At 32.3% G+C, this 12,819-nt stretch overlaps 1 protein-coding gene across 1 annotated transcript in view; it reads left to right on the forward strand.

Annotated features, from left to right (window-relative positions):
- Positions 1-12,819, forward strand: part of LOC127709287 (dynein beta chain, ciliary-like) — a 55,296-nt gene that overhangs the window by 25,892 nt on the left and 16,585 nt on the right. Inside the window, exons 21-33 of the mRNA XM_052214745.1 lie at positions 565-717; positions 1,185-1,418; positions 2,333-2,625; positions 3,029-3,185; positions 3,673-3,935; positions 5,249-5,480; positions 6,292-6,486; positions 6,982-7,192; positions 8,687-8,963; positions 9,576-9,858; positions 10,269-10,442; positions 11,214-11,687; positions 12,317-12,556. Of these exons, the coding sequence (XP_052070705.1) occupies positions 565-717; positions 1,185-1,418; positions 2,333-2,625; positions 3,029-3,185; positions 3,673-3,935; positions 5,249-5,480; positions 6,292-6,486; positions 6,982-7,192; positions 8,687-8,963; positions 9,576-9,858; positions 10,269-10,442; positions 11,214-11,687; positions 12,317-12,556 (3,186 nt within the window). The remainder of the gene's footprint in view (positions 1-564; positions 718-1,184; positions 1,419-2,332; positions 2,626-3,028; positions 3,186-3,672; positions 3,936-5,248; positions 5,481-6,291; positions 6,487-6,981; positions 7,193-8,686; positions 8,964-9,575; positions 9,859-10,268; positions 10,443-11,213; positions 11,688-12,316; positions 12,557-12,819) is intronic.

The following is a 12,819-nucleotide window of genomic DNA, read 5'->3' on the forward strand; positions in this document are numbered from 1 at the left end:
CAATGTATAGCTAGCCTCTAAGGTGAGAACAGGTTCATTACAGGCCTGGGGTAATGGTAATTTGTAATTGAAATGCATTGTAATATTACATTTTTTTGATGTAATGCAAAGTTATTTGTAATGCACATTTTCTGCATTACAATTACATGTAATGTAATGATTACTTTAGTTAAAAATCAATGTAATGCCTCCATTACTGTACATTACTTTTCATTACAAATTGGTAAAATACATAGAATTGAAGAATATAGTAAAATAAAAATAAAATATTAACAAAAACAAAAGAAAGTATTGAATAAAATTATTGTCACAGTTAATTACTGTATTAAATCAATAACTTCATTATGTATCTTACTTATATTTTAGAATGAGTAGGACTGCCAGATTTCCTGCCAAAGGTCTATTGTTTTCTCTGATACTCTGGCTTCCTTTACCAATAAAAATTGGCGCCATGATATAGTTAAATTGGGCTGAAAGTAGCTGTAATACCAACAATCAATCAATCGTATATTTATTTTAATAATCCTAAGAAGATAATTCAAATTTATTTTTCTTAATTTTCAGGTTGCTCGTCACTTGACCAAACTGTTTGACAGCATGGCTAACTTGAAGTTTGAGGAAGATGACAAAGGAAATAAACTGAAATCTGCCATCGGTATGCACAGTAAAGATGGTGAATATGTTGACATGGAAAAAGCATGTGATTTGAATGGTCAGGTACGTACATTCCTGTATAGTTTTGTAGTCTTTATGGTATCTTAGAGAGTATGTGAAACAGCTATTGGTTATTATTACAGTTACATCATGGTTAATTCTTAGTTCTCAGCCCAATGTTTAATGATTTACTTGGGAGATTAACCAAATCTTTCCTATAATGATAGACAAAGTGGATTTACCCTATGCTAATATTAGAACCACCAAGAAAGTTTTTGCAAGGATACTGTGATGTACAGAGAGCGTCTCAACAGTTATCTTGATTTGTCCTACTCATTCTACGTTTTTATTCATCCTGCACAGCAAAACAGCTCATCAATAAGGTTCTTACTCTGGGATGGGAAGGATCGCCATGTGACCTATTGCAAAGGAAATTTTCTGTCTCTATCCCTTTTAGCAATGTTAAACCTGTAAATAGATTTAACAGCTAATACCAAATGTCTGTTATTAACAAAGTAATTTTTCTGCAGGTTGAGGTATGGTTGATGAGACTACTAGAAGCCCAGTGTAGTACTGTTAGACATCAGATGACTGAAGCTGTTACCTCATATGAAGAAAAACCAAGAGACCAGTGGCTGTTTGACTTCCCTGCTCAAGTGGCATTGTGTGGCACACAGATCTGGTGGACTACTGAAGTTAATATTGCATTTGCTAGACTGGAGGAAGGTTATGAGAATGCTTTGAAAGATTACAACAAGAAACAGGTAAGATATAGCATGAAATTGAACTATACCTTAAAGTGAAAAATGCAGCGTTTTAACAAAGATTCAAAATAAGATACATTAAAATAACTTTCACTAGAAAGGCAAAAACAATTGAGATATGATTGAGTTGTAAATTTAGACAGGTTTTCTCTTTAGAATCGTCCTGAACATACATGAAATATTTGCCACTGGACATTAAGCAACTAACAATTGTCTTTAGAATTGTTTCACATTTCCTTGTCACAACAGTGCCATTTATAGTTTTACATATACTGTATTGGTTTTGTTCATTGATGATGGCCATACAGGACCTTGCATTTGTTCACATCTTTGTCATTTGGTGTTTATGGATAGTTGTCTCATTGGCAATGATACTGCATCTCCTTATTTTTATACTGATTAGATATTTACAAAAAGTACCATATATGTTTGACAGGACCATGAAAGCAATACTTTTCTTTTAAAGCAGGCTTGTTTTGGGTCATCAGTAAGCAAGATAGAGTAAATAAGTTTTGTATGACATCATGATCGACTCAACATGTCTAATGGGATTTGTATTTTGTTACACTTCATACTCTTTTAAATTTCAGTTAAAAAATTGTTTTCCAGTTTTCCAGACCATATATTCCTATATCCTGTGAATTCATTATTTTTCTTGGTTATTTTCTTATATGGATCTTAGGGGTTTAGATCATTTATGAATTCAAATACGGAACAAATTCCAAATTTCTATAGGTTTGTTTGTAGAATTTCCAAAAACCATAAAATTCATGTATCCTAGAAAAACAACATTTCCTGAATCCAGGAAAATAAATAAATTCACCGTATCCATCTGTGTATTCTTGTATTCCAGATCGTATATTTTTATATATTTTCAAAAATGTTCATATAAATTTTGAATATGTGTATTTTAGGTCCAGCAATTGAATTCACTTATCCAGATGTTGATTGGAAAGTTGAGTTCTGGTGATCGTCAAAAGATTATGACCATCTGTACCATCGATGTACACGCTCGTGATGTCATCACAAAATTAATCACTTCGAAGGTAGACAGCTCTCAGGCCTTCAGCTGGCTGAGTCAGCTTCGTCACAGATGGGATGACAATGAGAGAGATTGTTTTGCTAACATTTGTGATGCTCAGTTCCGATATTCTCATGAATATCTCGGCAACACACCACGTCTTGTCATCACACCACTCACTGATAGGTTAGTTGTCTCCCTTTCTTTTGAAAGTTGAGAGTTATCCCCCATTATTTTTTTTTCTGAAGTTATCATTGTAAACATCATTTCAAAATAATTTGCCTTTTTTAAAGGACTGCAGCTCATGATATTTAATGGTAATTAGTTTGATAATAAACGTAGTGTATTTACATATCCATTTTATTAAATTTTAAAGAATTTGTTGTAGAATAATAAATATTGGTAGCTTAAATAGTTGAAATAATATTTTTATCTTCAAGTTAATGCACACGTTGGTAAATGTCCATTAGACTGAAACCAAAAAACTTAGTTAACAAAAGAATTCTTTTATTTTTACACAGTGTGCTGTTTTCTTCTATTTTTTTAAATGAAAAGCCTAAGTCATACATGTTCTTTTAATTTTTGACAGATGTTACATTACACTTACCCAGTCCCTCCATTTGATTATGAGTGGAGCCCCGGCTGGACCAGCAGGAACTGGTAAAACTGAGACCACCAAAGATTTGGGCCGTGCTCTTGGTGTCATGGTATATGTGTTTAACTGCTCAGAACAGATGGACTACAAGGTAAAATTTAGGATTACTTGGTTGATAACTTCGTAATGTGACTTTATTGGGAAGTTTTATTGTGACAAGACTTAAAAGTCAGAAATTGTTATCTCAAATTAGAATGAACATAACAGTTTCAGATGATATATAAATAAAATCACCAAATAAGAGGATAACTATTGCCTTTAGTGCTGTCCTTTACCTTGAAAGTCATTTAATTTTTTATTTAATTTAGGAGACGCTGACTTAGCTACTGGTAGTATTGTAATGTACATTGTTTTTTCATATTGTTTATTAGTCTTTACATATGCAATATTGATAGAATAAAGAAAAAACAGTGAACTTGTCTTACAATTACAACAATTATTTCCGTAATTGAATATTACACAAATTGTACATGATAAATATATTTTGAGTTCATTGAAAAATTTAATTGTCACAAAAAATTTTCTTTTATAATAAACTTTGCTAATTGACATAACTACCTTCTCATATATTCTTTTAGTCCATTGGTAACATCTACAAGGGTCTGGCCCAGTCTGGAGCATGGGGATGTTTTGATGAGTTTAACCGTATTGCTGTTGAAGTGCTGTCTGTAGTGGCCGTACAAGTCAAATGTATTCAGGACGCCATCAGAGAAAAGAAAACTGAGTTCAACTTCCAGGGAGGAATAATAAAACTAAAATGGACAGTAGGTCTGTTCATCACCATGAACCCTGGCTACGCAGGAAGAACTGAATTACCAGAGAATCTTAAGGCTTTGTTTAGGTAGGTTTATTTCCATGAACCCTGGTTACGCAGGAAGAACTAAATTACCAGAAAATCTTAAAGCTTTGTTTAGGTAGGTTTATTACCATGAACCCTGGTTACGCAGGAAGAACGGAATTACCAGAGAATCTTCAGGCTTTGTTTAGGTAGGTTTATTACCATGAACCCTGGCTACGCAGGAAGAACTGAATTACCAGAGAATCTTAAAGCTTTGTTTAGATAGGTTTATTACCATGAACCCTGGTTACGCAGGAAGAACTGAATTACCAGAGAATCTTAAAGCTTTGTTTAGATAGGTTTATTACCATGAACCCTGGCTACGCAGGAAGAACTGCATTACCAGAGAATCTTAAAGCTTTGTTTAGGTAGGTTTATTTCCATGAACCCTGGTTACGCAGGAAGAACTAAATTACCAGAAAATCTTAAAGCTTTGTTTAGGTAGGTTTATTACCATGAACCCTGGTTACGCAGGAAGAACTAAATTACCAGAAAATCTTAAAGCTTTGTTTAGGTAGGTTTATTACCATATACCCTGGTTACGCAGGAAGAACGGAATTACCAGAGAATCTTCAGGCTTTGTTTAGGTAGGTTTATTACCATGAACCCTGGTCACGCAGGAAGAACTGAAATACCAGAGAATCATCAGACTTTGTTTAGGTAGGTTTATTACCATGAACCCTGGTTACGCAGGAAGAACTGAATTACCAGAGAATCTTAAGGCTTTGTTTAGGTAGGTATATTACCATGAACCCTGGTTACGCAGGAAGAACTGAATTACCAGAGAATCTTAAGGCTTTGTTTAGGTAGGTTTATTACCATGAACCCTGGTTATGCAGGAAGAACTGAAATACCAGAAAATCTTATGGCCTTGTTCAGGTACATTTTGAGTATTAATTTTAAAGTTACACAAAAATTACAGGGTTTCACGTTTGGCATTTTGCAAGTTGAGTGCAGTTTGCATCTTAGATCTAGATCAATGTATATCAGTTAAAAAAGAAAATACATTAAAAACAAGAAATAGGCTTTATTTTATTGCCAAACAAAACATCTTGAGGTCTACATTTAAAATGCTGCAACCTTAACTATGCATTGTTGGTTAGTGTATTACAGCTAAAATATAAACAAAAGCAAAAACTAACAAACATTAAGGATATATATGTTGGAAAAAGAAGAAACGATAAGTTTGAGATAGAAATTTTTTTTTTTTTCACAGCCCAAATTTCAAATTTATATTACCTAAGCTATTTATTCTATTTCATATATTTAAGTAATGTAAATTATGTTTTTATAAATACAATGTCTTTTATTTACAGACCATGTGCTATGGTTGTCCCAGATTTTGAACTGATCTGTGAAATAATGTTGGTAGCTGAAGGTTTCCTTGATGCACGTCTCTTGGCCAGAAAGTTTATTACCCTGTACACTTTGTGTAGAGAACTTTTGTCTAAACAGGACCATTACGATTGGGGTCTAAGAGCCATCAAATCTGTACTAGTAGTGGCTGGTTCACTGAAAAGAAGTGATCCTGACAGACCAGAAGATCAGGTGAGTTGAGTTTATTTTGTAATTTGTTAGCCTAAATATGGATGATGATGATAGGTGGCTGTTTAATATCCAAAGGAAGATTAAATGCATATTCAGGACATGACCATGTTAATTCAATGTAAATGTGCACCCTGCTTTATACAAGACCGACACTCTGAGCCAGATTTTTAATGAACTAGTTCAAAGGGTAACAGTTTGCAGAATACATGTCACCCTACTCAGGCACATTATTCTGACTCTGAGCCAAGCAGTTTTTACTCTTACTCCTTAATGCCACATGCTTAGTTGAGAAGCCACAAATACCAATTTTAAAGTCTTAACTCTTTGGTTTGACCTGGCTAGTGATTAAAACCTCCAGCACCTGAGGCAATGTCACAACCTTGAGACCAGAGAGACAGTTACCTAAATATGGATAAGGGATACATTATGTTGTTTCTACATGCTGCTAAGAAATGTAAAAGGACCTTTTAAAGTTTTCTTTCATTCTTTCAAATGTTATACTTTGCAGAAATTTATCAGAGCTTGAAGTTAGATACATTCTTCCTGTTTGCTGAAACTTTAATTTTTTTTTTTTGTATGATCTATAAAAAAAAAATTCACACATTTCTCCAATACTACCTAACAGAATGACTTCATATCTGATCAGATAGTAATGAGTATTAACGTGTTAGTGCTTTTTAGATCTGTCAGACACCAACTTACTGATTTCTGAATCTATGAATAACTACTGATGGTATGCTTAGCATGATAATGTATGCATTCCATTAAATATTTCGAAACATTAGCACTAGTTTCATTTCTTTTACTTTAGGTATTGATGAGAGCCTTGAGAGATTTCAACATTCCAAAGATTGTAACTGATGATGTACCAATTATCATGGGTCTGATTGGTGATCTGTTCCCAGCACTCAATGTACCAAGGAAGCGTGACATGGATTTTGAACAGAAAATCAGACAAGCTGTCCTTGACCAGAAACTTCAGCCAGAGGATAATTTTATTCTGAAGGTAGGTTATCTGTTTAAAAACTATAAAAAGGAGGTTTTTTTTCTACTTCCATATGAATTAGGGAACTGAAAATCCACAATAACTTTTTTTCTAGTAAAAGCTTTTTGCAACCCCAAAATACTTTAAATCCAGCCAAAAAATATAAATTTATTCAATTATTTCAATTTTTTATCATTAAACATGTTAAAGTTTTCCTTTTTCAAACAAAAAACTGAGTCCCTAAGTCCTATAATCTCTTTTTGGGGCTTTCAAGGACACTGATGTCAACAAATCCATCAAGAAATACTTTCATGTTGCATATATTTCATATGAGCCTCAGTGAATATTAGCTATAAAGTGTGTACTCTCTTGAATCAAAAAAACTAATGTAGTAATCACAAGTCTCATATTTTGATATAGCTTCTGAAGAATAATACATTTTATATTTTTGAAGTAGAGGTTTCAAGAATATCATTGATTTCACAGTATTGTAAATCTATCTTGTTTTACCTACAGGTTGTACAGCTGCAGGAATTATTTGATGTCCGTCACTCCGTCTTCTGTCTAGGTAACGCTGGTGTGGGTAAAAGTAAGGTTTGGGGATCCCTGAACAGGACGTACAGAAATGCTGGCAGGAAACCACACGCTATTGATCTTGATCCCAAAGCTGTCACAAACAATGAACTTTTTGGTATCATTAACCCAGCAACCAGAGAGTGGAAAGATGGTATGTAGTATTTCTCTGTAAAATTAGTGACAAAAAAATATCTTCCTGTGTGTTATATTTTTCTTTCATTAGAAAAGAAATTCTGAATAACTTTGCATAAGAATAGGGAAGAATAAGCATATCAAACTAAGATTTTATAATTTTTTCAACTAGGAGATATATATTAATCAATCTGCATTTAACATTACGGAAAAAAACAGTTGATCCCAAAAAGGTCTTAGAACAGAAAGTAAATCAGAGTTCTATTATCCATGTAAGTGAAATTTGACACAGGATCTATATTAAACTTCAGATTGTAAGATAATTCAAAAAACAAATTCAGATTTTTGCCACACCCATTTCATCTTGAATGAATAGTCTTTACAATTTTACAGACTAAATTATTTAATATAAAAAATTTGATGTTTGGACAATCTAAAAGTTTGAAATGAAAACCCCATATATTTCTTTAATGTTGCAGTAGTTCTGATAGAATTCTCTATATGTTTCTGAAAGATAATAAATAAAATGGTTTTGTGACCCGTTGTCAAGAGTATTATCTTTTAGAAGGCTAGTTCACATCTTGATTAAGAATGGCAATAAAAGTCTTATTCCTTTCAGTTATTAATGGGCCATGGTGTATTTATCATATATTTCTTCTTTTTTCTTTCATACAGACAGGTAGGCTATATAATTTTCTTGTTTGCTTGCATAATTTGCTGTGTTCATCTTTACTAATGAAAGTGATTCAAAATATATACGGCAAAGATGATATGAAAGATTTATAATTTTGTTCAGTTGAATGAAACCAAATAGTTTTCAGTCACGTTGTTTTCAATTTTATTCCACTTGATTGTACACTTATAATATATTGTAATGTTTGATTTTAATTTCCTTATTATCTTTTTTTTATAACCACACCTATATATCAATTTATTGTTAGCAAATAAGGTTTGGTATATTTAGCACAGACCATAACATTTGCCCTCTTAGTTTTGTCTTTGTCCTAATTATTCTACCAGGTTACTTATTTCTTACCAACAATACAGTTTTGAACAGCATAAATGAATAAGCTGAGATATCAGAGACATTAGAGAGACAGTAACCGTTCAACACAACAAAATAAGATCTAGAGGTCATCATACAGTTTTGAACAATAACTATAAAGCTGTTCCGGCCAAAAAACTTAACCTATAAATTGATACAAAATGGACATACGAAGTTCAGAAAATACAATTAAATTCCAAATTCTGCTAATGAATATCTCTGAATGGGACAGACAAACTTACTGGCCAGCATCCCATTCCATGTCTGTTCTAATACAATAGGTCAGTTTCAATTTTTGGTTAACACAGGGATCTATTTAAAGTGGATTTACTGTATAACAAATAATTGGTAAAAACTTTATAAATGCAATAAAAATAGAACTGGTTTGAACATCACATCAATAAGCTTATCATCATAAGCATTTTCCAAAAACTTTTCCTGGACTAATTTTCCCAATTTATTGTTTAGGTTTGTTCTCTGTCATCATGAGAGATCTTGCTAACATGACCACCGACAGTCCAAAGTGGATTGTTCTTGATGGAGACATTGATCCCATGTGGATTGAATCCCTCAACACTGTTATGGATGACAATAAGGTATTGACACTCGCCAGTAACGAGAGAATTCCACTGACTAATAGCATGAGACTGCTTTTTGAGATCAGCCACTTGAGAACTGCTACCCCTGCTACTGTGTCTAGAGCTGGTATCCTGTTCATTAACCCTACTGATGTGGGTTGGAATCCGTAAGTATAAATTTTTGTTTTCTTCCTATTAGGTTAGAATTTTTCGCAAAATTTGATTTTAATCTTTTGATAATTTGTCTTATTCAACATACTATATAAGAAGGATATATATATTGTACCTGATGAATTTAAATTAAGAAGCATTCATTTAAAGCATAAAAAAATTATAAATGGATAACCATACAAAGTAGTGCATAAAACCTGCATTATGATTATATACGAAATTTTCTTATTTAGTCTTCAATAGTCAATGTATCTTCTGTTTTGAATATTGTTTTTAAATCTTTTCCAATATACTTGATGAGGCTCATAAAGGAAGAATATTAAAACAATCATTGCAATATGAGTGGTTTCTAACTCTCCATTTAAACCATAGGCATGCTGACCAATTATTTTGCAAATGATCATTTCAATCAACATTTTATGAAGAGATTAACAAGAAAATGAAACACCATGGTTTACCAGAGTCGTACCTGAGCAATATTTTTTTCAACATCTGACAATTTTAAACCGTTCTTGATTTAAATTAAATAGAATTTACCTTTTGCCAGAATATTGGTTAACTTATGTTTGGTTTTGATTGTAACATTTCTAAATTTTTTTGTTGATCAGATATGTACAGAGTTGGATTGATACAAGAGAAGTACAGTCAGAAAGAGCTAATTTGACCATCCTGTTTGACAAATATGTTCCAGTCTTGTTAGATGTACTCCGAACTAGATTCAAGAAGATCACACCTATTGCTGAAGTTAGCCATATTCAAATGTTGACCTTCTTACTGGAATGTCTGCTGACAGTAGAAAACACTCCACCTGATTGTAATAAAGAACTGTATGAGTTGTACTTTGTATTTGCCTGTGTTTGGGCTTTTGGTGCTGTTATGTTCCAAGATCAGGTAATTGCTGGTGTAATTAAAACATGTCATTTCATCCAATCATTTATTTTTTTACCAAAATGTACAGTGTTCTTTAAATTACTTAACATTCTATTGATTAAGACATAGAATTACGCTAAAGCACTCATAAAATACAATGGGAAAGGTAGCAGCATATTTCCTGGCCGCCAAGGGGAAAAGATATTAGTAGGCAGCACCTTGTCAGCAAAGAAAAATTTCAGGCCACAGCTTGTCATCAGGGAAAGGAGTCGAAATACTGGTCAATAATGCCAAAAATATCCCCCCAATAATGAAGAGAATGTAATTAAATCAATTTTTTTATTATTTTATTTGCTTTTCTTAATTTTTTTTTACACACAGCTTGTTTATTTCCGGAGTGACTTTTTCTTAATTGTTTATTTTCATTACAGCTGGTTGATTACAGAGTAGAATTTACTAAATGGTGGATAACTGAATTTAAGACCGTCAAATTCCCAGGAGCTGGTACAGTGTTTGATTATTACATAGACCAAGAATCCAAAAAATTTGAACCATGGACCAAGAAAATAGAAAAATTTGAATTGGACCCAGAAATGCCACTTCAGGTAATGTGAAAAAAAAATTAATTTGTTACTTTTTAAAATTCAAGTCATTTATTTGTAACATCTGTCAGTCAATACAAAAAAAAGGCTTAGTAAGACCAATGAACCAAAATACAGACACTCAGCTTAAAACTTGTTCAATTATTGCTAATCATATGAAACTTTTCCACAGAGTTTTGTTTAGTTACATAATACATTTATAATAAGAAGGCCTTAATTTAAACATCGTCATTTTCAGTTTTAATTTGTCAAACACAAAAAAAAAAAAATTTCAACAGGAACAATGTTGAAAATTTTGTCAGAAATCAATTTTTTATAATGAAATCAGTGTTTATATTGAACAGATGGAAAATATATTATTGATATTGAATAAATTCAATATCACATGCATTTTATTTAGTTGAAACATGTATTTTCATCTATTTAGAAGATATTTTTTTTTAGTCGGGTAAATTAATCAATGATTGATGGATTTTTCTTAGAAGAAATTTAAAGGTCCTAGTGAATGAACTACACAGAGAAAAATAGCTATTGTATTTATTAAATGGGACAATATAACTGACACAAAAAATTTAAATGAATTGAACAATAGGAGATGAATCTATGGAAAAGTTTCATTTGGATCACAATAAAAATGTAAAATAGGGAATACTTGTCATTGTGGTTTAGAATTATGTTTGTAAAATAAATAAAAAATAAATGATTTTCTATGAATACAAATTCTTATTTTGTATGAATTTATTTTTACAATGATATTTTTTATTTTAAAAACAGGCTGCATTGGTACACACAGCTGAAACAACAAGAGTCAAATTCTTCTTGGACATGTTGATTGAGAAGAAACGTCCAGTAATGTTAGTGGGCAATGCAGGTACTGGTAAAACTGTACTCATGCAGGACAAGCTCAGGAGTATGTCAGAAGATTTCATGATAGCTAATGTACCATTCAATTTCTACACCACATCACATATGTTACAAGGTGTACTTGAGAAACCTTTAGAAAAGAAAGCTGGTAGAAACTTTGGTCCTCCGGGTACAAGACGACTAATCTATTTTGTTGATGATATGAACATGCCAGAGGTTGACAAGTACTTTACAGTACAACCACATACCTTGATCCGACAACATATTGATCACGGTCATTGGTACGATAGGCAGAAACTGTCGCTGAAAGAAATCCACAATACTCAATATGTAGCCTGCATGAATCCCACAGCTGGTAGCTTCACTATTGATTCCCGTCTCCAGGTAAGAATTTACATTCATGGCAATGCTGTGAGAATGTCCTTTGTTCAGAATAAAAAGGACAGGATACAATAAGGGCTTTATTTGGTCTAATTTTTTACTGACATTTTTTTCATTTGATATAAGTTTTTCAAATTATCTAATGAAAGTTCAGGTAATGGAAAACTGAAAACCAGTTGTTGATGATCCGTACGGTCAAAATAAATGTAGTTATGATGTCATAAAAAGGCAACTTTTAAGCATTCTCTTCAAAATACATAGATTTTAGTGATTTTGTAACACATCATTATTTAGGATAAACATACTCTTAGTGCACAAGTTTTTTTGGCGATTGCTCAGTTCAATTTTAAAATTTACCTACAACTATTCAAACATTTGATATTGAAATGAATTTTTCTTAAGTGAAAATGCATGATTCAGTTAAGTTTACTTTTAATTCTTACCAAAGTTCTGCTGGAGAAATTCTGGTTTCAATACAAGCTATTAAAAAAGCTCGTCATAAAACTTAAGATAGAGAAAACAGTTTGCAAGAAAAGATTATATGATTTCTGTTGTAAATTACAATATTTTTTTAATAAAAGGTTTTTGTATGAATAAATTTTTCTGATAAAATAACATTGCTTCTCTTTCAGCGTCACTTCTGTGTATTTTCCGTCAACTTCCCCAACTTGGATGCTTTAACCACTATCTACACTAACATCTTACAACAACATCTAGCCATCAACGGTTTTGCAGCTGGAGTACAGAAATATGCAGGAACAATTATCCAGGGAGCTGTAACTCTCCATACAAGAGTGACTACCACTTTCCTTCCAACGGCAATCAAGTTCCACTACATCTTCAATTTGAGAGATTTATCAAACATTTTCCAGGTGAGTGAAATCGGCACAAATATTAGTAACAGATTTGAAGATGTTTTCCCCAAATGAGCAACTTAACATTTCCTTTGATGAATGGGTGGTTTTAGAATCTAATGTTTCTGGGTAATATTTTAATAACTTTGTGATTGGTTAATAATGTCCTTTACAATGGATACCTTACCAATGGCATAAAATCATTTTTATTTTAATGTTATAACAAGGAATTTACCAACAATTCCTTTACACTTTGGGAGAAAATCAATGCTCTTACTTTT

Source organism: Mytilus californianus, unplaced genomic scaffold (assembly GCF_021869535.1).
Source record: "Mytilus californianus isolate M0D057914Y unplaced genomic scaffold, xbMytCali1.0.p SCAF_7, whole genome shotgun sequence".
In the NCBI taxonomy this organism is placed as follows: Eukaryota; Metazoa; Mollusca; class Bivalvia; order Mytilida; family Mytilidae; genus Mytilus; species Mytilus californianus.